This window comes from Ptiloglossa arizonensis, chromosome 3, assembly GCF_051014685.1.
Source record: "Ptiloglossa arizonensis isolate GNS036 chromosome 3, iyPtiAriz1_principal, whole genome shotgun sequence".
In the NCBI taxonomy this organism is placed as follows: domain Eukaryota; kingdom Metazoa; phylum Arthropoda; class Insecta; order Hymenoptera; family Colletidae; genus Ptiloglossa; species Ptiloglossa arizonensis.
Window position 1 is genome coordinate 13,893,017 of NC_135050.1, and position 23,091 is coordinate 13,916,107.

Here is a 23,091-nt window from a genome sequence, read left to right on the forward strand (position 1 = left end):
AAAGCTATACAAAAATCACTCTCACTGAAACCCCCTGTAGCGTGACTTAATAAGAAGAATTGTCGAGAAAAAAAAAACATTTCTCGACGTTTCACGCGCAACTATTACTTTCCGTAGATTCCACCAAAGGTTTTCGTTGCGATGCGTTTTCACCGCAACTCGAATGGATAGACCATCGTCGAACGAGGCACGTATCGCTGGAATACTCGAGATCGTTCGTACGTATTCAATGGAAAAACAAGGGAATCCGATCGTGGTGCACAATCGCGCGTCTTTCGCGGTGCATAGAGGTTTCCAAACAAATATGACGATTCTAAGAGCGGTTAAACCGTGCCCACATGCGCATTTCACTTGGGCGTGGTCGCTGGACTGTACTGGATTTAATCCCCGCGACAACGCCGACGAGCCTCGATCCGCGTTGCCGCAGGATTCTCTGCCGCAGTAAACTATCGAATTCATGGGTCGATATCTCGTTAAACTGCCTCTAAACGCGGACCTCGAGAGAACGTTACGAGCTACGCTTTACATACCGTTCCTCGGAGAAAGTTGGTAATTTTGTCGCTACTGCCACGGTCTGTTACACGTGACCAGAGATCACCTCGAGGATCGTTGAACATCGCGTCTGGAATCGATAACGATCGAACGATTAAGATCGAACTAGGGCGACACCGTTCCATCGATTCTTGATTTACGCGATTCGACGCGTTGGAAAAGTTCAGATCACGATAATATCTGGTTTATTACAATACAAAGAGATTTCGCGTATTCGGTAACAGAGCGACTCGACCCGATGAAAAGGGTCGTGTGCTTTTCACGACTCTCTGCTTGTGACTGAAGAAAATTGAAAGGGAAGTAATGGTCGAACCGTTGACCATTTTTTGCCAATACAGTTCCTAAAACTCAACGTAGACTGTTCGTTATGAATATGTGGAGGTAACCAAATCATTGTTGCATTTGTTTTAAGAGGATGGGGTCTCGATCGAATTTACGAGGAAATTCTCGCGATTTACGAGCTGGTGCAACTTTTGAGAATCGATGGGACATAACGTTGTTGAGAGATCACGTTGTTGAGAGATCACTTCGACAACACGTATGTAGTATCCATTTTGTTGCTGGAATAAGATACCCTCGAGACGTTTAATATTAAAATCGTTCAACGCTGGAGCAAGTTTGATAACCCTCTGAAGAAACTTTCTAGAACTTGAAGCTTAGTTTTACGAATTGGATAAATATTTCTACTAAAATTCTTCGCCGTTTTCAACAGTTCCTGGAAAGTAACATTCTGGCCGAGCTAAGATTTGTTATCGTAGAAACGAATTCGTTGGAATTTCCCTCCTGCTCTGGACCGTGTCCGAACAATCCTGTCGCTACGTTTGCAAACACAGTGAGAGATTTTGTTTTTAGAGAAACTGTACGTTCGCGCGTTGATCTGAAAATGTTTTATCGCAAATAGTTCGAGAGAATCGGATCATCGTTTTACCGAGTATCTGGGAAGTCTCGGAGATACTATCTGCAAATAGAAATAAACGAATCGAATGTTATTATAAACGAGCGAACTGAATATCATTCGAGCGGTATATGTACATTCGTGTGTTCGGACAGCAGAAAAGATCGAGCGTTGTATTCTGAATGCAAAATTAAAAGAGAAACATCGAGAATTGGATCACGTTTTTAACTATTCCTTTGAGAAATACCGTTTCTCTGTTAATCGTGGGCTATGATTTAAGCATCGAGATTCTAGCTCGTTGAAAGAAACAAACCAATCTTGTTTTCTAGTCTTCTCGAGCAATATACTGTTTTATTTAACGATTTCGACTTTTATGTTGTACTTCTTGTCAAAAATTTGTACGATTGATCCATACATATACAAACAAACAAAAATACGCAAAAAGAAGGAACGTTCTTCTAATTATCAAAAATTGGACACTTAAATCCCAAAAATTAAGATGCGGTCATTTCGATACTATTTTCGACTCCATTCAAACGACTCGTGGTATTCAAAAGTGCTCCAAAAAATAATTATCCGTAAAACGTTGGTCTTCGACCAAATTTCTTACCAAATCGTATTACTCTGTCTCTTCGTAGTTTCTGTTTGTTTTTTTTACCGAATTTCGAATTCGTACATCGAGTCGCTGTTACGGCGCGCGTGGTTTTTCTGGTTGGCGGTACGAGAGAATCCTGAAAGGACTCTAAGGTCCTGTCGTGGGATAGTCTCCGCTTCCCAGGGACCCTTTTGGCCCCGGTAAGTTCGTGCGGCGTTTATTTCTGTGCCCCCTTCCCTTTCACCGTGCCCGTTGCTTCATACCTTTCCTCTTTCTGCTCGCAAGAGATGTAAATCTTTCGAGATGAACTCTTGGCTCTTGCATCAGCGGACGACTTCAAAGGTCCGAATGTCTGGCTGGGCTGTTTTGGTCCATGGAACGGTCGCACGGTTCTTCGCAACGGTGTTAAAAATTAACGGCGTACTTTTGTGCTGGCCTTGGTTTGTCGGGTAGAAACGAATCCGCGGGGTTCGTGAACATTACGTTACCGGGACATTGTAATTTTTCTTCCCATTGTTGCAGCGCGAACGACCACGGTCTGAATCGCCTCATTAACGTTCGTTAACAACCAGAAAAGAAATAAATCGAAACGCTGTAATATTCCATTACCACCGAGATTTGACAATGACCGGTGCGCAACGTAATTAATATTAGTTGAACGCGGTGGCGCGCGTACCTTCTATGAATAATTCGTTAAAATAGTTAGTTGTAACATCAGGGGCGAAAGGAAAGAGAAATCGATACTTCTGGATCGATGGAACCATTCCATGGTACTCGTGGGCGAAATAGTTGTAACATTAGGGGCAAAAGGAAAGAGAAATCGATACTTCTGGAATAATGGAACTATTCCACGGAATTCGTGGGCGAAATATATGTGAAAAATATTCTGTGAATAGTTATTTACAGTAAACTATATTATCCTCGAGAACAGACTCGACGACCGTTATTTTAACTTTCGTAGCGTATTTAAATTCTTGCGGCAACTCTAACGGTCGGATTTAAACGTTCGGTTGGAAGTGGAAAGTGTGCGCAAACTTGTCAATAGTTGTAGAGGATTGAATAATAAATATTTTACGTTGACATTTTGCATGCATATTTATATGCACCATTGTAACATTATACGATTTTAAAACTTCCCAATGGCCATGGCGTGGCGAGTTCAATTCGTCGAATGACTTGAATGGGTTCATTTGGTCGAATAATATAAATTTACTTGTTTACGGGATAAGTCTCGTTTGCGTACAGTTGAGAGTAAATATATGAAAATACAAACCGGTAGAAAGAATGTAGAACGTGATACAACAGAAGTATTATAGTAATTTGTCGTGTTGTAGGTAGAGTGTGGAATAATTGAAAATTGGAAACAAAACTGCTACTGTGAATACAAAACTGTTTGCTCTTAAAAAGATTACACAGGATTAGAGTCCGAAAGATAGAACGATCAGGTAGGAGTGTTAAAGTACGATAATCGTGGCATCTATTGACACTTGAATATTCGTTTGAACAACAAATAATGTTACCTTTTTTTTTTTTTTATTTGCCGAGCGCTCAGTCCTATGTAACCCTTTTTAAGAGAAAACAGTTCTGAATCCACCAACTGTTTCGTCTCCAATTTTCAATTATTCCATGCTCTATGTACAACGTGTAAATTGGATTCGTAAACAATGAAACGAATCCGGAGAAGAAATCGATTCGATCACGATATAAATTGACAACGGAACAAACCCGTGCGATCGAATTCGAGAAAATAAATTTGGATTCGTAGTAATTTTTTATCGTAGTTTCGAACTCTGTGTTCCGCGAGTTCCATCTTATTTTTCGAAAATTGTGAAAGAAAATTACTCGAATTACCCCATACCCGACGATAAGTAACCGAGCGTGTACGGCTGTTAAATGTCTCGGTAAGAAAACATCGTGCACGAGTCTCGTAAAATGTCCTCCGCGCGCTTACCGGGAATTCCTTTTATTGGATTCCCGATCGGTCGTATTATGCAATAGAATGATACAGACTTCGATATATAGTACAATGGGCGAGTCCTCGGTTATTTCAAACTCCGATCGCGTAACTCCGTATTCTATCCGACGAGGTTATCTTTCGACGACATCTTTCGATCGCTGTTCCTAATCGCGTAGGTTCGAAGTTAGGGTCGTTGATATTGTAATTTAGATATCTTGCTACGCTTTATTCGAAACGAGTTCGAACGATACAAATATACGGAACGTATGCATTCGGTGATAGTGAAACGCGAATAAAGAAAAAAATTTTAACGCTAAAATGAACGTGTTAAGAAGAAAGACATTTTATATAACAAAAGTCTTCCTTTACGCTACGATGTATCGGCTGTAAGGGGGTCGTTGAAATTCCGACAGTCGAGATACTCGAATATTCGAATAGTTCGAAATTCGAACCGAACCGTTCAAATATAGGTTCAATTTTGAATTATGTGAGCATAATTTCAGAGACTAATTAAGAGCGTAAAAATAAGAAAAAGAAATTCGTACACACATATGCTCGATATAACCTTGTTTGTATTACACGTATTAAAAGACCTTACTTTTCAAAATTCATTCTCACGAATGATTTTCAAACATTTCAATTACTCATAACTTCGTTAATTATAATTTAATCTTAAAATAATATATACTTAATATTACGATAACACTGCTGTCAGATAGAATTCTCTATTTACAGAAAAATACCCTAATACTTTGTAAAATCCAATCATAATCCATACAGAACGGACAACCCACAATTATAGAACCAGTATCCGAAAGAATCGTAACCGAAATCGAAATAAACCAGAACCGCTATAACCGTAACAATCGTAACATCTTTTCGTTTCTCGTACCCGTTCTCGGAACCGACCTAACCCGTGATTTTCAACCCCTAATCGAAGCACGTTTCAACGACCGTTCGATTCGTTCGAGTCGTTCGATATTCTCGAGTTCTCGAATCGGTCCATTTCGAACAGCGTACCGCTCGACTCGGTTCGACTATTCGACGAGCACCGTGAAACTCGTATCTCCGTATCGAAAGCGAGAACCTAGGAAGCGCATTAGCCTGGTCAGATCGGTACACAACCGGGTCACAGAAGGACGAGTGGTTCTCGTGAGAAGAAGTCGCGGTGATTTCGACACATTGTTTCCAATCGCGCGTATCGCGTCCCGGGCCACGAATTTCTCGCGGTACTCCCACACGAGTCGCTGGAGAAACGACGAGGTCGAGTTCTCTAGGTGCATTCAACTCGTGCAGACGCGTTGGTGGGGCTTAATGGGCAGCATGACGTTCCGTGAACACCGGCAATCATGAGTTACGCGTATCGACGCGCGGGCTCGAATACTAGTACGCGCGAACTCACCATAGGAGACGCGGGCGCATAATGCCACGGGAACGCTTACGGTCGTCGTGGCCTGTTTCAATTTAATGCACAATTGCTCTCTCCGTTCCACCGGTCCGTGTTTCCTTTCCTCGGTGCCACGGTTCGTCGGCGTAACGTCGCGCCGTATCTGTGTCAGTCCTGACTGCGTTTCCAGGATAATGCAACCATGCGAAATGGGCTCGTTGTTCCTTGCGCGCCACGCATACACGAGCACCGTTGGGTAACACGGTTTCGTAAGGCCCCGGAGCTCGATGGTAGCTCGGTTCGCTTCGTTCGATCGAGCCTTCGTTTCGATTATCTCGACTCTTCGGAGATCAACGGTGATCGAATTCGAACCACGGTTTCGCCACGAGACAATCCACCGAGGATACGGATACTTCGCGGGAAATTTTAACGCGTTCTACAACGCGGTGGTCACCGGTGTACGGCGCTCCGTAGTTATATTTCTCTAAAAAGTCTACAAGACGCGAACTCTGATGCTTGAGTAACGTAAGCTTTGAATTTAATGTTTTACTCTTGTTCGTGATACTGTAAAATAACAAGTATACGACGTTACGCATATCAAGAGACCTTACTTTTCCAAATTCATTCTCACGAATAATTTTCAAACATTTCAATTACTCATAATTTCGTTAATTATAATTTAATCTTACAATTAATCAATGTTAATTATAATTTAATCTTACTCATTAGTCTTACAATACTAGACAGATTATCAAATATTTCAAGTTAGATGTTAAGTGTTGAAAGTACGATTAGAATGAATATTTTGGATTTTCTTAAGTATGGAAAACTGGCATAGCGTTTCACGTGTTACTCTATACAGAGTGATTACGTGGCGTGGCCATACTTTAGGGGATGTTCTGTGAACGAATGTCTTAAAAACAATGGTTGGTTAAATCATAATATTATAAATAGTTTTAAACTACTACTTGTTTGATGTTTGATCAAGAATGAAATTGAAAATGCCCTTGAAACGATACTTTGGATTTGTTTTTAAATGTATTGTTATATTTGTAATAATATCTTGCAACTATTTCAAAGCTTTTGCGATACGAATATATGTATTGGATCGCATTGCATATGCAAGAAACATTAATTGTTGGAGAAAGTTACATCTATACGCTAGATAAGGGCCCGAAATAAAAATATTGGAGAATTAAAGGGTCAATTTTTTAATTTTCTTGTATCGTCCATCATTTCTTATAACTGGAAAACCAAGGTATGTAGGACGCATGTTCATAGGACATTGTTTCTCTGAAGTATGTACACATATTTCTGAATCACCCTATCTGATTTCCTTGGAATATTTTGAACAAAGAGCGAGTGTCGTAATTCGGCGTAAACGTTTCGTCTTCCTCGGTAAACAAAACAGTTTCTCTTATTATTTCGACTCAATTTACGTGTTATAATTTAAACCAATTATAGCAATAGGGGTGGATTATGATACGGAGAATGAGGAACACTGGTATAGCTTTTAGATTTGTATACGAAACGAATGTATTTGTAAACAGAATAAACAATGTAAGAAGAAGAAACAGAAGTAACGCAGTCCTGCCATCTTACGGTCTTCGTCCGAGTTAAAAAGCGGAAGATTACGAATTACGAATTATAAATTTCCCAACAGTGTAGAATACATTTAAATTTAAACGTTACATTCTATCGTGGTATCGTTTTAGATGAATTTATATGCTTTTCTTTCCCCAATTATAAGTACCTTCGTTTTTGTTTAAATTTAACCGCCTCGTGTTCTGCTCGTTAATATTTCTAAGTATGGACGATCAATTTTAGTATTCCGTGGAGGATAGAAATTAAGGGTCGTAACGTGTTAAATAAATTATACTCTTATCCCTTCTCGAGTTATACTTTTCGTTGTGAAAAAAAAAAACAGTGGAAAGTAAAACCTTATTTAATACGTAAATATGTACATACATACAATGTATGTGGGCATAAGTGGTGGCATAACCGATCTACGAAGTCGTGTAACTTCAGAGCGTTAATGGAAAAGGTGACACAGGTTGCATAAAATTTCTTAGAAACCGTCCTTTCCACCCAGCGTTGGTCTTTCTTCTCGATTAATGCTAAAGCTTCTTGAGGAAGTACTTTATCACTGTAAACTTTGACCAGGTTCGAACAGAGCTGAAAAATAAATGATAGTTGTTCAAACTCTTGATACACGATGGATCGTATCGTTCACCGAACAATGGAAAAATTTTAAATATCGAGTCAATCTATAAGTTCGTGAGTATTGTCTACGTTAAGAGTATTTTTCTCTTTACTTTTTTCGTTTGATCCAGAGAATAATATTCAACAGAACTGTATACTAAGAATTAATTAAAACTATTTTTCCAAACGTTACAAAATATTCTAAAAACGAAAGAATTTCCGAAAAGAATAAATTCCAAAATGCAGCTCCTCGATGATTCCTCGTCAAAGTCGGTATAATTTTTTAAGGACAATGAATGACGATATAATATATTATTTTGCGCCGTAAACGTATTTTGGCCCAGTATTCGCTAAATGTTCCTCGAGGAGGAAAGATTTAAAAAATATAATAAAAAAAAAAAAACGCACCTCGTATACCGAGTCGTCACGGAGATGAAGTATTTCCGCTCGAAATTTCAAAAATTTATAACGAAGCACAAAAGAAACCATTGCCTCGAATTTCGACAAGGTGCATTCGGTATATTCGCATCCGTGATAAATGCATTACGCAATCAGGAATATGTTAATCGTTGCCTCGAACTGCATCGCGGCCGGGTAAATTATCAGAAGTCTCTTCCTGACACGGATCTTGGAAAACCGCCATTACCAACGACCGATAATCAAGCGATAACGATCGACCGCCGTCCAGCTCCGACCGTGGCGTGCACCGTAGAATGCATTTGCATGCATCGGGGTATCTCAGATTACGGCGTGGGGCGCTCTTAATTGGTGCACACGGCGTGATTGCGCCTGAATGCAACGAACCGGTGCAACTGCATCCTCCTTGCCGGCTAGCCGAATTCTTCGAGCGCTACGATCGAGTGCAAACTCGATTCTGTAGCTGCAGAGAATTATTCGTGGCTCGGCGGTGATTACATTCGACGAATACCGTGACGATGTTGGACCACGCTGCGCGCAATTTGCTCAACGAAATTGATTATAATCGTCGGTCAATGACGCTTGTTACGGTGAGACCGGGGATATTTGCGCAAACGTAACATCATCCGGTTAATTATACACACCGACAAATTTATACGTTACTCGAGATTCGTTGCTGCAAAGACGTGGAATTACATCCGAAATATTCCTTCGTAATTTTAACCCTTTGAGTGCGGAATGCTCACGATCGAAGCAATCCGTGCGTTTGGCGCTTCGGATTAACTAGGGACGAAATATTTTTTGTTATTGGAAATTTCATCGATCGAACGTACAAGACGCAACTGAGTTGCAATTGTTTATTCTTATGCTCGAAATTAAATAACGCGAGATAGTTATTCTCGAACGTAAATACGTCCACACCGAAAACTTTCGTTGGACGCATTAATTAACGATGGATTTAATTAACCGAGTTGCAATTGTTTATTGTTCTGCTCGAAATTAAATAACCCGAGATAGTTATTTTCGAACGTAAATACGTCCACACCGAAAACTTTCGTTGGTCGCATCGATTAACGATGGAATATTTGTTGTCAATGTAAACTTCGTCGATCGAAAGCACAAGGCTCGTCGCGGTCGAAGGTATGAAAAGCGAGCAAATAACGGCGCTGTTTTCCAGCCCGATCCCGCATTCGATATTACGCTGTTTCGTCTGCCGATTGCATCGGGCGGTGCATTCCTCCCCGAAGATTCCCCATTCGACGGCGGCAGTGTCGCGACGCGACGCAGGTCGACAACGATAAACGCGGTTTCGTTGGCTGCGTCGACCGAACGACAACATAACGTAGTGGCAACGAACGGAGGCGAAATCAATTAACTCGGCCACGTGTGTGGACGCACACGAACCTGACCTCCCATTTTCCCATTGTGCACGGGCGTAGTAGTACGCGTAGTACAACCTACGGAGTTACGTACGCTCTCCCGTACGTATATAGCAGCGTTGTCCTGAACGAGCGGCCCGTACCGCGTACATTAGCCGCGTGGGTTGCCATGGGCAACCCATGACTAACACACGTTCCAGCATCACGTGTCTCTACCAGCGTCTGTCCCTTTCTACCGTGGTTCGCGCCAGTGCCGTGCGCATCGATGGCGCTGCATGCTTTTTAGCCGCGGGATGTCACAGCTGCCGAGACCACGATTCTCGCCACTTTTTCCACAAGGAAAACTACGAGGAGCCTCTCCGCCAACGCAATTGTTCGGTATCTTCGCGAATCTAGTATCGGATTTTAGTATCCGTGCAAAGCTAAATATTCGAACGAAAACGGATCGTAGCGAGGGTATCACAAATTTGAGGTTATCGGATGCGTTAATCGGTGTACGCGGTATCGAAACCGATCTCCCCGTATTCGTGTGCAATTCGAAACAACGCGTGGAAGGAAACCTTTCGCGTAGATTCCGTTTTTCGAACAACAAGAAAAAGATCGTTAACGAGCGACTCGTACGTACGCAGCTGTTGCGAGCAGCAGCGCTGCCAACAATGCTTGATTAAAATTGAATTACGCCCGACATCGTGGTTTCGAATTACTAGTTACGACACTGCGGGTCATTCCTCTTCGTCCTGTGAATTATGCCCATCTTCCTCTAAGGTATTTTGCCTCTCCAAGTGTCCGTGCCCTAGCATCGGGTTCGTTCTTCTCCTCCTTGTCATTCTTATCGTGGCATACTTGCCATTTTCCTCGTCCCTCTTTCTGCCACGGTGGGACCGAGCTCAGGGATGTAGTACACAGCGGTTCGTTGCGATTCAACGACGCATGATTTACAGGGACGCGGCTTACGTAACGTTTCACGAATTTACAGGGAGGACCGAATTATCGATTTTCCAAACCGGTGTGCACCCATGCGTTTCCTTTACGGCCTCCGTCGAGCTACTTGTCCGTTTTTTTCTTTTTTTTTTTTTGGTACCTTCCGGGGATATTTAATATCGTTCGAACGAGGTAAACCCCCTTCGTAACCGCATCTAGGCGCAGGGAACGTGGTTCCGTTTTTGAACGCGCACCGCTCTGTTTTGTCGTAAGCGTGACAACAAGATTACGAATATAAAATTTCTTAAACGTACAATGTAGCGCGAGTTGCGACTGTTTTAACAAAGAGCGTACCAACATTGAAGAAAGTAATTCGTAAAAGTTGATATTGTATTGGAAATCGTCGTTCCGCAACGATAATAATACAAATCGTCCGGAAGCGGCGCGTGGGAGTGAAATACTTACGAGCGATCGAAACGGCTAATGCGGGGACCGGTGTGGAATTTTCAACACACCGCGAGTTCGTTTCCCTGCTCCGGCGTATCGAAACCGTACGTTTCCCATAAATCGGGTGTTTATCGCGAGGACAATTTTTCAATGGGTACCTTATCGACAATTTGTTTCGAAAGACGTATCCGTATCGGATCCCGGCCGTAAACATAAAAAAGAAGACGAAATCCCCGGCACGAAGAAAGTCGCTATTTCTGGGATCCCTCGGGGCGTTAGATCCAGGGTCTCGACTGAAAACGGATCGTCCCTGAACTCGTAGTGACTCCACGCAAAAGGGAAGGGGTCAGGGAACTGCGGAGAGGGAGGACGCGGCGAGTCGGACTGAGACGGAGCGCGACTGGAGGGGGAGTACGAAGGACAAGCGGGGAAGGGAGAGAAATGGAATAGGGATGCTGCTTCTCGAGAGAGACGGTGTACGAGTTAAGAAAAGAGAACGAGCCGTTTCTGGCCACCCTCGTTACGTATCGTCTCTCTCGCTCCCCCTCTCTTCTCGTCCTCCCCCCCCCCCCCCACCCATAGGGCTCTGTCCAGTCGCGGCAGCGGTTGCCGTTTTCCGGTCGACCTGAGAAAGAAAAATCGCGGCATAGGAGGACGAGAGGAGAAGGAAGGAACGAACCGGGAGGTCGAGCAGAAGCGCGGAAGAATAGCGTGGAAGAAAGGTGGAAGTCGAGGGCGACGAGGGAAATAGAGCCGAGCTAGAGAGCACGAGGGAGCCCGCGCGAGGTATAACGAGGACGGGTGCCACACCGTGAGAGAAAGTCTCGGTGAAAGAAGGACGGAGGGAAACGTCGAGGCGGGTTGGCAAAGAAACAGAAACGAACGAGAGAACGAGGAGGAAAAACGCGTGGCCAACAAAGGGAGGGAAAAGGACGCTGGGAAGGGCCCCGCGATAGAGTCGCGTACGATGAAAGGAGAGGGCGACGGCGATCAGCGGGGAGCGTCCTACAAAAGAAACGAGACGTAGCGACGAACGATAGAGGAGGAGGAGGACGAGGAGGAGGAAGAAATTAAAGGAAGACGGAGGACCGTTGAAAAAAGGGAGAAGGGAAGCTAAACGGGAGAAAGATAAACGTAACCAATGACGAATCGCTGGGAAGGGACGCCGAGCGCGCTGCGAACCGACGGAGAGAGAGAAATAAACAGGGAAGGAACGATACGAACGAAAGAGACGGAGAACGAGAGCGAGGACGGATCCCGACACACGGGGGAGCGAGCGAGATGGAACGATCCCTCGAAAAGAGAGGGAGAGAACGGACGAGCGCCTCTGTGGCGAGACAGCGAGAACGAACTGCGGCAGATACGAGACAGAGTGCGCCCACCGTGCCGCCTCCAACCACCTCCAGCATTCCCGGCCTGCACACACAGTTGCAGCTGCACCGCCGCCGTGGCTCGCTCGTGTGCACATGCGAGACTGCGCGCGCGTTCGTCGTCTCTCGCTCGCAATCATCTCGCCGGGTAACGTTTTTAACGACGCGCCGGCTCTGGCTCTTGGATATCGAAGCGTGGTGTCGCGTGTGAGTTTTACCCTCGATCGGTGAGTGCCGTGTCGATCAGCAACCAAGTTACACCACCGATGATCCACCGTGGACGGTGATATCCCGCGAACGTATCACCGTTGATGACGTTTGTGCAATCGTAGCCGGCCACGGACCGAACTGACAAACTAACGCGAACAAAAATTCCATTCGATTGTTCTCGAGACGGAGGGATCGTTTCGCATCGGTGGCGAGACACAGTGCGGGCAAGTTTCCATCGTCCCCTCTTTCGACCGCCCCCGTCGAGCCGCAGCACGGTGTACGCGTGCACGTGCATCCATCCGAGCACCGGTCGCGCGCAGTATCGAGTCTTCGATCTTGAGAGAAACCCGTCGTCTCGTTAGCGCGATATTACACGGGCCAGAAAAAGGTTTGACATTTCGCAAATGTCAGCGGCAGCCGGCGGCGGAGTGGCTTCCGCGTAGTCGGTGCGCGACTCGTCGATAAAACGATAAGAATAAGTACCCCCCGTTGGTGTATCGGTGCCGATCCACCCCCGTTTTCGGTCGCACGGGATTCGTCCTATTCGTGGTTCTTTCGTTCGCGCGAGCGTTTGTCAACGAGCGCGAGACATGTGATCCCGCGAGGTACCAGCGAGGAACACGTTCACTCAGGCCCACGCATTATCTCGCGCACGGAGAGGCCCCGAGGGACATCGACATGGACTGGATGAGGAGGCAGGACATCAAGGAGGAGTCACCGGAAACTCCTACCGCGCTGACACCGGATGAGCCCGACGAATGCTACTTCGAGGAAGACACCTCGATAGACGAGGGCATGGTACGTGATTCGCGTGACTATCGCGGCTCGTACACGCTGCTTACGCTTCTTGATCTCTTCGAGTCCCTGGGCCCGAATTTTACGCTCGGCATTCGTCCAACGTGGACGTTTTTTTCGTTGCAAATACGACTAGCAAATACCAGTTAAATACGAGCTAGCCGTACGATCGTTGCGTTTCGATCGGGTGCGATAGAAAAGAAAGATTCCGGATCGAAAAAACGAGGAGTATCTAGACGAAAGAATCGTGTCTCGACATTGTTCGATGATCATCGCAGGTTGTCTCGAGTAGCAAAGAATTCTATCCTCGATCGTGTACAACTGGTTTCGCAAATGATAGTCGACATTCGAAACCGTGTATACACCGCGTTAGCAAACGAGGCATTCGCGACTAAAGGGTTAACCCTACGCCCATCGTGTACTCCAGTTCGAAGGTGCTTCGCTCGCAGATGCAATTAAGGGTACGCGTCTTTCGCTGGTATAGGGGAACGAAATCGACGGTAATTCTCCAACGAATGTCTAACTTGTTTAGGGTTCTCGAGCTCTTAAATCATTGGATACTCCATCGAGCGATAAAGTCGTTCTCGTTTATCCGTTTATTCGACGATTCCATCCATCGGAGAACGGAGAGAACTCTTTTCCGAGCTTACGCTACATTCGAGACTAATTTAAAAATACGAGACGAACGAGAATGACCTTAGGCAGAGATGGGAGAAATTTCTACCTGGATACATACTTCGAACGAAAGACAAAGAACTTTCGATGAGTTGAGTAAAAATTAGAGTTTTAATTGTACAACGAAATCGTCAGCAGTGAACAAATTTGAACGTTCGATGTTGATTTTATTTATCCATAGTCGCACGAACAAAATTTTCCCGTCTCTGTTGGCAAACGGAGACTAAAATCAAGTGCTACGGGAAATGGGGGAATAGGACAGTAGGTGAATATACGAGTAAAAGAGCCTTGAAATTTAGTAACGAGGTTGCAGGAAGATTTAGACGGAACCCTTTTTGGAGTCGAATCGAAGAGGAGTGAATTAAAAGAAAAGTGTTGGCGACAAGAGGTAGAGATCTAGAATTTTGCCTGTTACGGAAATGTCCGAATTTCACCGATTCCGTATTATTGACGTCATCTTCTACCGATTCCGTATTATTGATGTAATCTTCTACCGATTCCGCATTAGTGATGTCATGTTCTACCGATTCCGTATTATTAATCTACCCCGTTCGATTTCGCGAGGTATGTTCTCGATCCGGTTCATTCATCGTTTGATCGACGACTTTCGCTAAAACTCGATCGAGCGATTAGCGGCGAAGAGAACCGGTCCGTGCAAACGGTCGGACGGTTGTCGCGAGAAATCGTCAAATGGTTGCGCAATCGCGAACGCAATTCTGTCCCGTTTGAAACGGGTGTTGGCGTGTCCACGAGGTGTGTTATTAACAAGTTAAACGCTACGTAGGTTTTCTATGCTTAAAGATGTCCACGATATTTGTTCGGATCGTAGTACAAAAAGTTGAAATATTCGACAGTTTGACGATACACTACAATTTATCGTTATATCATAGTATTACCAACGAGAGTAACGTTACTTAAAAATTTTCAAGCATCAAAATTCGTGTCTTGTCAGCGCTTTAGATAATTGTACTTTTGGAGCGCCGGTCACCAGTGACCACCACGTCAGGTTTCTATATTTATTGTCCACAGTATTTATTCGAATCGTAGTGTAAAGAGTAGAAATATTCGATAATTTGCCGATGTACTTGTTATTTCATAGTATTACCAACGAGAGTAATGGTACTTAAAAATTTTCAAGCATTAGAGTTCGTGCCTCGTAAACGCTTTAGAGAATCGTTGTAACTTTGGAGCGCTGGTCACCAGCGACCACCGTGACGTTTAACGCGTTAACGGAAAAATTTGACCGTTAATTGAATGCGTCGCCACGCATGGAGGACGTTTGGAAAGCTCCGCTCCGTTCGGCGGAGCGCGCGATCTTCGCGCGAGACGTAGTCGTTCCTTTCGCGCGCCACTTAGGAACCGCTCGCTGTTATCTCGCGGCACCGGTTCCCCTAAGCGCCGGGAGCCATGTGCGTTTCGCAGACGCGCCGCCGCGGTTAATCTGAAATTTTCGCCTCGTGACGGGCATCGAAAACTCCGTAGCCCCGTGCCCGTTACGCGTGCACTCGCGGCTCGCGATTCTATTACATGCGCGCGCAGTTTCCTCGTCGTAATTGCCGCGAGCCGGGTTCCCCTATTGGCCCGTATCCGTGGCCAATAATAATTCAAATTAACGATGCGCGATGCCCGCGCGAGACCCACGGGGCATCCTGTTCACCCACCCATTTTGTTCCCGCGCGAGATCGAAGTTAATTCGGAGCATGGGATACTCAGGTATTCGAAGTTTATTCGTAGCGTTCGTGTATTTATCTATTCACAAAGTCGGTAGAATCGATTACTCGAATATTCGAAGTTTACTCGTAGTATTTCAGTATTCGGATATTTCAGATTTCTACGTAGCGTTACCTACTCGATACTTCCTATTTAATACTCGATTATTCGAAGTCTACTCGTATCATTCGAATATCCATTTAATATTCGAATATTGGAAGTCTACTCGTATCGTTCGAATATCTACTTAATACTCAAATATTCGAAGTCTATTAGTAGCATTCGAATACCTACTTAATACTCGATTATTCGAAGTCTACTCGTATCATTCGAATACCCATTTAATACTCGAATATTGGAAGTCTACTCGTACCATTCGAATACCAACTTAATACTCGAGTATTTCGGAGTTTACTCGTAGTATTCGAATATTTCAAATTTATATCCAGCATTCGAATATCTATTTAGTACTTGATACTGGAATATTGAATTATTCGAGTATTCTCAAGTCTGATTCAGGGACGAGTTAGTCAGTGACACGTAACAGTCCTCGGTTCTCGATACACCGGCGTGTCTTTCGGATTCTCGTGACTCGCAAGGGATATCTCGGTACCGATCGTTACCTATGCGAACGAAATTTGGCAGGCTCTCGTACACTCGTGGCGTTCGCGCTTCTATCACACGCGCGCGATTTTCTCGCAACGATTGCCGCGAACCCGACCCCGGTATCGCGCATATTCGCGGCCAATAATAATTCAAATTAACGATACTCGATGCCCGTGTCGACCCACGGGGCACGCGATTTAACCACCCTTTTTCTTCTCGCTCGAGATTCACCGGCGAGGGACTCAGGTCCGCCATCAATTTCGCTTTATCTCGCCTTGACCCTTCCTCTCCCCCCTTTTTAATCTTTACGACGCTCCGAGAAGCAAGAAGTTATTACGACGCTTCCTTCCGGCGGTGCCCCGCATAATTGTTATGGTTTTGCCAGGCGACGTTGGGGCGAACAGGATCTCCGGACTTTTCTGAGCTCGACGGATCGATCGAGCTCGCGATCGAGCGATACCTTGTTTCACGACGAAAAGAAATTCGAACACGAACAAGACGGTGTTGGAAGTAATCATAGAGGTTCTTTTATTCGTCAACACGACCTACGTCGATAGAATTTTACATCACGACCGATTTGAAACGAGTTTATTAGCGGATTTGATATTTTTTTTCCAGAGGATGGGACATATTGCTCGAACGCAGAAATTATTCCAACGTTTCTTGGATATACGTTCGTCGTTTTATTTTCTGGGGCACGAATTAACAGCTGCTGCTACTCACCCTCGTAGGATATTAAAGGCAGGAAAGATCGATATCTCCGTTCCCGTAGATTCTATCGAAAATTTATATACAGCGAAGAAGCTTGTTATATTAATTTTTTAAGCATCGTACGGAGTTCGGAATAAAAAAAAACATCTTTCGTTAATTTTGTTTGAAGTAAGAAACATTCTTCGTTAATAATCGAGGCACTCTCTAATCGAGTATTCTTATTTGCATAGATATCGTCCGAGAAGGTAATTTTCGGTTAACCCATGTGCATCATTAGTGCATCTATACGCGCTATTGTCCTGATCGTTAACACCGGAGCGTATATATGCACATACAACGTTTAAATTACATTTTAAAAATTTTACATTCCATATTTAAGAAATTCCTCTAATTGTATGCTAAAATAGATCTCACGTTTATTAAGCTGAAAGTGTTTTAATCCGGTGCTTTTTCTACATATCTTTCTTTCTTCCATTCTGTATTTTCGTCCTTAGAAAATCACGGAAAAATTAAGCCAGTAATACTTTCTGAAATATTTCTACTAAGAATTAATTTGAAAAAAAAAAAAAAATGTCTACAATATTATTCATTCTTTCGTAAATTGGTTACAATGGAGGTGTTTCGACCAACCGTCTCGCTTAGAATCCACGATACGGATCCACCGTGGATCAAGGACAGAAGCTTTGCGAAAGGGGTTTGCTTCGTTTCGAACGGAATCGATTTGGCGATTTCGCGACAGCGTCTCGATTAAACGCGCGGTCTCGATTGCCTCTCGATGATTGTCCCGCGTTTCGGGCGTGGGCCAGACTATCGCAACGGTTACAGAGAAATTCGAACGCGTGTCGTTGGTCTCAACCCTTTCCGCTGGGCGGCAGGGCGCGAACGTTGCAGCGGTGGGTTTAAGTGGGCAAAGAGAAAATGGACTCGAGTGTAAAGTTACCTCGAATCTACAGTTACCGCCATTGTTGCGGCCGTTCTTGCTTCCGAAGTGGCTGCTTGAATTACGGCCCCGTGGCTCGATGGAACACGGGGCCCCGCTATTGCGCGACCTTAATGCGTGGCCGCGATATAAACATTTTAACGCGCGCGAGGGATCGATAGGTCGATCGTAACGCCGCGGATAAACGAGAAGATCGATAAGTCTGGGAAACGGAGAAGGGAGAAGGGAGGTCAGATTCGAGAGGCACGCGAATTCGTATTTTCGCGCGTGTAAGCTGGAATTCTTGGTTAATTTCATTTTTCATCGCTCGAGCGGGTTTTCATTCGCCGTGAAATACGCCCGGTCTGTTCAACGTCGTCGCAAATCCTCGACTTACGGGAACGTTCCGCGTAAATAATTGTTGGAAGCACCCTGAGCTAGCCGGTAGTCGGAAATAAAACAGAACGGAAGAAACTACGGCGCCCGAAGCTGACTCATCGTAGAGTCGCGAAGTCTCGGACCTCCGCTCCGATTGGACGAAAGATTTCTCTCGGTCCGATACGGGGAATGTCGGTACATTGATTTTGATCTGTAGGTAGAAACGAGGGGGGAACGTTGTATACGGTTCGACGACGAACGATTCGTTACGAAGAGATGTATAACAACGTGTCGATATCAAGAATTCGAGCCCAAGGGCAACAGTTTGAAAGAAGGAATTAAACATACGGAGTAGTGGTATGTTTATTATGCAAAGTGTTAACGATACGGAATTGTTATCCGATGATACGAAATATGTAACTGATAAATACGGTCGATTTGTCGGGGAAGATATAACAGAGCCTGTATATAATATAAAACAAATATAGAAAGGCACGTCGAATGTCCCGACATTCGAATTATAATATTCGAAGTTAATTCGTGGCGTTGAATACTCAAATATTCAAAGTTTATGCGTAGTGGTCGTGCATTCGAACATTCGAACACTGATGGCATCGAATACTTGAATACTCAACATTTATTCGTAGTACTCGAGTATTCGAATATTCCAAATTTATACGGTAATATTCGAAAACCTACTTATTACTTAATACTGGAATATTCGAATACTCGAATACTACGAGTAAACTTCGAATATTCGAGTATTGGGTAGGTGTTCGAATGCTGCGAATAAACTTGGAGTATTCGAATATTAAGTATTAAGTAGATATTCGAATTCTACGTATAGCAGAATACTTGACTACCCGAATACTTATAATTTGAAATACTTGACTACTCGAATACTTATAATTCGAAATAGTCGATTACTCGAATACTGCGAGTAAAGTACGCTTCCCTTCCTTCTCTACGCTCTGCTCGAACTACCGTCGAAAAAAAGGGTCGTGTTACGGCCAATTTACAGATGTTTCCCGTTCGTCCGCTTCTGTTCCGCTTACAGGGTCAGTAGTGGATGAATCGTGGCGAGGATCGACTTCAGAGCGGACGGTTATCGCGCTCGCGTAGTAGCGAAAGACGGAAGTCACGGTATCACGGTGGTGGGCATTTTTTTTCTTTCTTTTTTTTTTCGTCCAAGTCGAGCCGATAAGAGGAAGCAGATAAGTCGTTGGAAGCCGCTCCGAAACCTTGGCAACGCCGTGCCTCGAGACCGAGGGCCTGGACGGATGATTCAGCGCCAGCTGCGCGCTCGGGGCGGCCACCTAAACTTGCCCCGAAATTTGTTAGTCAAAATCGAAGCGTCCCCGTTCCGAGAAGTTAACCCGTACCGATCGATCCCTTCGACTACTCGAGTAGTCGAGCACTACTCGCGGATGCTCGCGAGGAGCGAGCGTTCCGCTCGGTTTCGCGCTCGTGATTTATAGCGCGCCGCGTGCATTTTTTTCCCGTCGATCGCGAACGATCGCGCGCGGAATTAGTGTAATTTATGAATCGTACCCGCCTCGGCTTGTTCCTTGTCTCGGTAAATCATGCGGTGTCGCGTGATTACCCGCTATCCCGTGTCTCCCTTCCTTTCGTTGCCCCATAATGCCGAATCGAAACGCGCGGCTCTTCGATGACGAACCGTAGGTGGGTGGTTTCGTGGGGTATGCGTCCCGGTATGAACACTTTTTCCTGGTAAAATGTCCGAGAGAAGACGATGAACTTGCGTCGTGTGCGTGGAATTGAGTATTATTCGATAGGGTGGATTTAGAGATGTGTGGAACATTAGTTGTTCGTAGATGCAGACTTTAGGGGGTGTTGAAAGGAACAAAAAGGTCTTGACTCGTGTATTAGCGTTTGTATGTCCAATTGATAGTTTTAGAAGGATTCTGAAATCTCGAGGTTCCTTCCACATTTTCGGTGGAACATTGTCGCTTCTTTTGATCTTCGATCAAGGTCTTCGTAATACATTTAAATCGAAGACACTGGACGCGTAACACGATGAAAAGAAATTTCACTTACGAAACACCGTAAATAACGAACCGTTGTTAATACTATGCAACGAAGTATATTCCAATTCGAATCTAACGTTCTTTGCGTTGGTTAAAGTTGGCGGGTGAATACGAAATAGAAATCGTTTCACTACTGCATAATAATTGTCGAGCCTCTAGAGAAGAAAGGAGTAGAAAGGAGATTAATTGACGGATAAATTATACAGGACGATAGAAAAGTCTCTCGACAGTACCGTTATTCACTAATGAGATATTTTTAACGCCTAACCACACCTTTCCAAAACCTGAACGACACTTAACGAGCTCTTTCCTCAAAGACACGACTTTCCTACCATCGTTTACGACGAAACTATGAAACGTTGGAAATCAAGATACTTGTAGGAATTGTGAAAAAAAAAGAAAACATTTATCGAAGAAATTATTATGCACGAAACTCGTAAAATGAGTAATGTTCATCTTCGAAACCACCAGGAATATAATCCACGAAACAGGTGAAAATATAAATGACAAGGTGATGTATTAGGTCGTCCTGTGAGTTCGTGGAACTGTATGTTTATTCTTCTTGCATTACGTTTCATAAACGCAGACAGAAGAGACAGACGCAAGCAGACTTGGGTGACTAAACTGTTGTGCCTCGGTTTAATCTGTACAAGGCATTCGAAAGCCACAGATTTCTTGTCGTTCCACGCGAGATGCGATAAACAAAATTCACGGAAATATATATATATATATATAACATAAAAGCTATAAAAAAAAAGAAATGTGTTATTACATTTTACACGTTACACATTGCAAATAAATTTTCGTGCATCGCTACGCGTCATAAATGTATTTGCCATTAATCGTTCGCATCATAAATATGTTTTCATACATTCCTACACATGATAAATATGTTTTCGTACATTGCTACACATCGTAAATACGCGTTCATACATCGCTACACATCGTAAATACGCGTTCATACATTTCTACACATCGTAAATATGTTTTAATAAATTTCTACACACCGTAAATACGTTTTCACACAATCCTACGTGCCGCAAATAAGTTTCCATGCATTGTTCAAATCGTACGTGTGTCTCCCTTATTGCACCTCGATAAAAAGTTTCGTACATTGTTCGCATCGTACCTAACTCTCTATAATCACTCTTCGATGAATAAGTATTCGCGAAAGAATCTAAACCGCGAAATAGAAAAAATATATCATCCATCGTATTCGTCGCTTATCCAGAGTTCTGTCCGTCTCCTACGACTGCGAAATCTTTGCACCCGTATCGATCCACGAGCATCGTCCTCGAGTTTCATCCGTCTTAGCTCGGACACCCCGTACAATTAATGCCCGCATCGAGCCGGAGGAATCTCGAGGCTTAACGCGATTTCCACGAAAAGGAAACGACCCCTCGAAGGCGTCGTGGGCCACGAAACACAACGCGAGCGTCCATGGACTGCAGCGGAGGGACGAGGGACGGGGAATATAATTTCAATCGCCGGGAGAGAATCTATAGACCGCCGCTACCGCCGCCGCAGGCAGAAAACGGGGGATGTTGGCGACCAGTCACCGTGCCAGACCAACCTCCCCCAACGTCGGGGGATGAAGCATGACTCACCGGGTGCCACCACCCCTGTTTTCGACTGTCTCGTGCCGGGGAATCCACCCTACGCGCTGCTCTCTCCGCCCCTCTCTGATCAAACGGGACGAGCGTGGAACGGAGCATTATCATAATCCGCGGCGACAGGACCGAGAAAAAAGCACGGAGTCAGACGCGTTTCAGGTGTTCCCGCGTTATTGTTCCCGATGACGCGATCTCGAGTCGAGTCATCACGGGGTGGGTCACGCGCTCGGCCGTAGTCACGGTCGATCGGCTCGCTTTCGAAGTTAACGCAACGGGTCTAATTCCTGTTTGCGAAGAAGAGAACAGTCCGGGGGAGAGACGCTCCGATTCGACGCGTACGCGACGAATTTGGGGCCTTTCGATTTTTATTCCGAGCGTCGAATCGCGGCGATGTGGATGTTACGGCACGGATTCGTTTAGCGTGGGAAACAGTCGATGGGGAATTTTTGGGATTTTTGCGTCATGTATTTAGGAAACATTTTCTAACATCAAAGCGGTAAAATTTCACTGTCTCTTGCATTCGGAGCGCCGAATGATGGTTCGGAATTCGTGGCACTGATGATTCGTTCAGTGTGGGAAATATTCGACGGGTAATTTTTCCGATTTTTGCAAGTATTTACAAATGAAACATTCTAATATCAAAGCGGTAAAATTTTCTTATCTTGCATTCGGAGCGCCGAATAATGATCCGGAATTCGCAGCACTAATTTGTTTAGCGTGGGAAATAGTCGATAGATAATTTTTCCGATTTTTGCGTTAAGTATTTAGGAAACATTTTCTAACATCGAATTGTTAAAATTTTCTTGCCTTGCATTCGAAGCACCGAATAATGCTCCGGAATTCGTAGCACAATTTGTTCAGTTTGGAAAATAATCAACGGGTAATTTTTCCGATTTTTGCTTCAAATATTTAGGAGAAACGTTCCAACGAGCCCTAAAATTTTCTCGTCTTTTATTCGAAACTCTGAATACCGACGGTTCTGAATTCGTAGCATTGATTCGTTCAGCGTGGAAAATATTCGACGATTAATTTTTCCGATTTTTGCGTCTCCCTTGTCTGTTCCGGTGACAAGTATTTACGAGGAATTTGTTGCAAAGAGCGCTAAAATTTTCTCGTTTCGTTATTCGGAGCGTCGAATCACCGTGATTCGGAATTCATAGCTCGAGCCATCGATTCGTTTGCATTGAAAAATATTCGACGACTAATTTTCCCGATTTTGTGTTTCACTCGTTAGCTGTCGCAGCGACGAACATTCACGAAAGAGTATACAACGAGTTTGTTTCTTTATAACTAAATTTCCTCGA

General features: G+C 44.3%; 1 protein-coding gene across 2 annotated transcripts in view; it reads left to right on the top strand.

The window, feature by feature from the left end:
• LOC143144705 (uncharacterized) overlaps positions 1 to 23,091 on the top strand; it is a 323,901-nt gene that overhangs the window by 170,147 nt on the left and 130,663 nt on the right. The window contains exon 1 of one of the 2 annotated variants that reach the window (XM_076307375.1): positions 12,482 to 13,130. The exons of the other annotated variant lie outside the window; for it this stretch is intronic. Within the exon in view, the coding sequence (XP_076163490.1) occupies positions 13,011 to 13,130 (120 nt within the window). The 5' untranslated portion in view covers positions 12,482 to 13,010. Of the gene's footprint in view, positions 1 to 12,481; positions 13,131 to 23,091 lie in introns of those variants that run through there. 2 annotated transcript variants of the gene reach the window in all.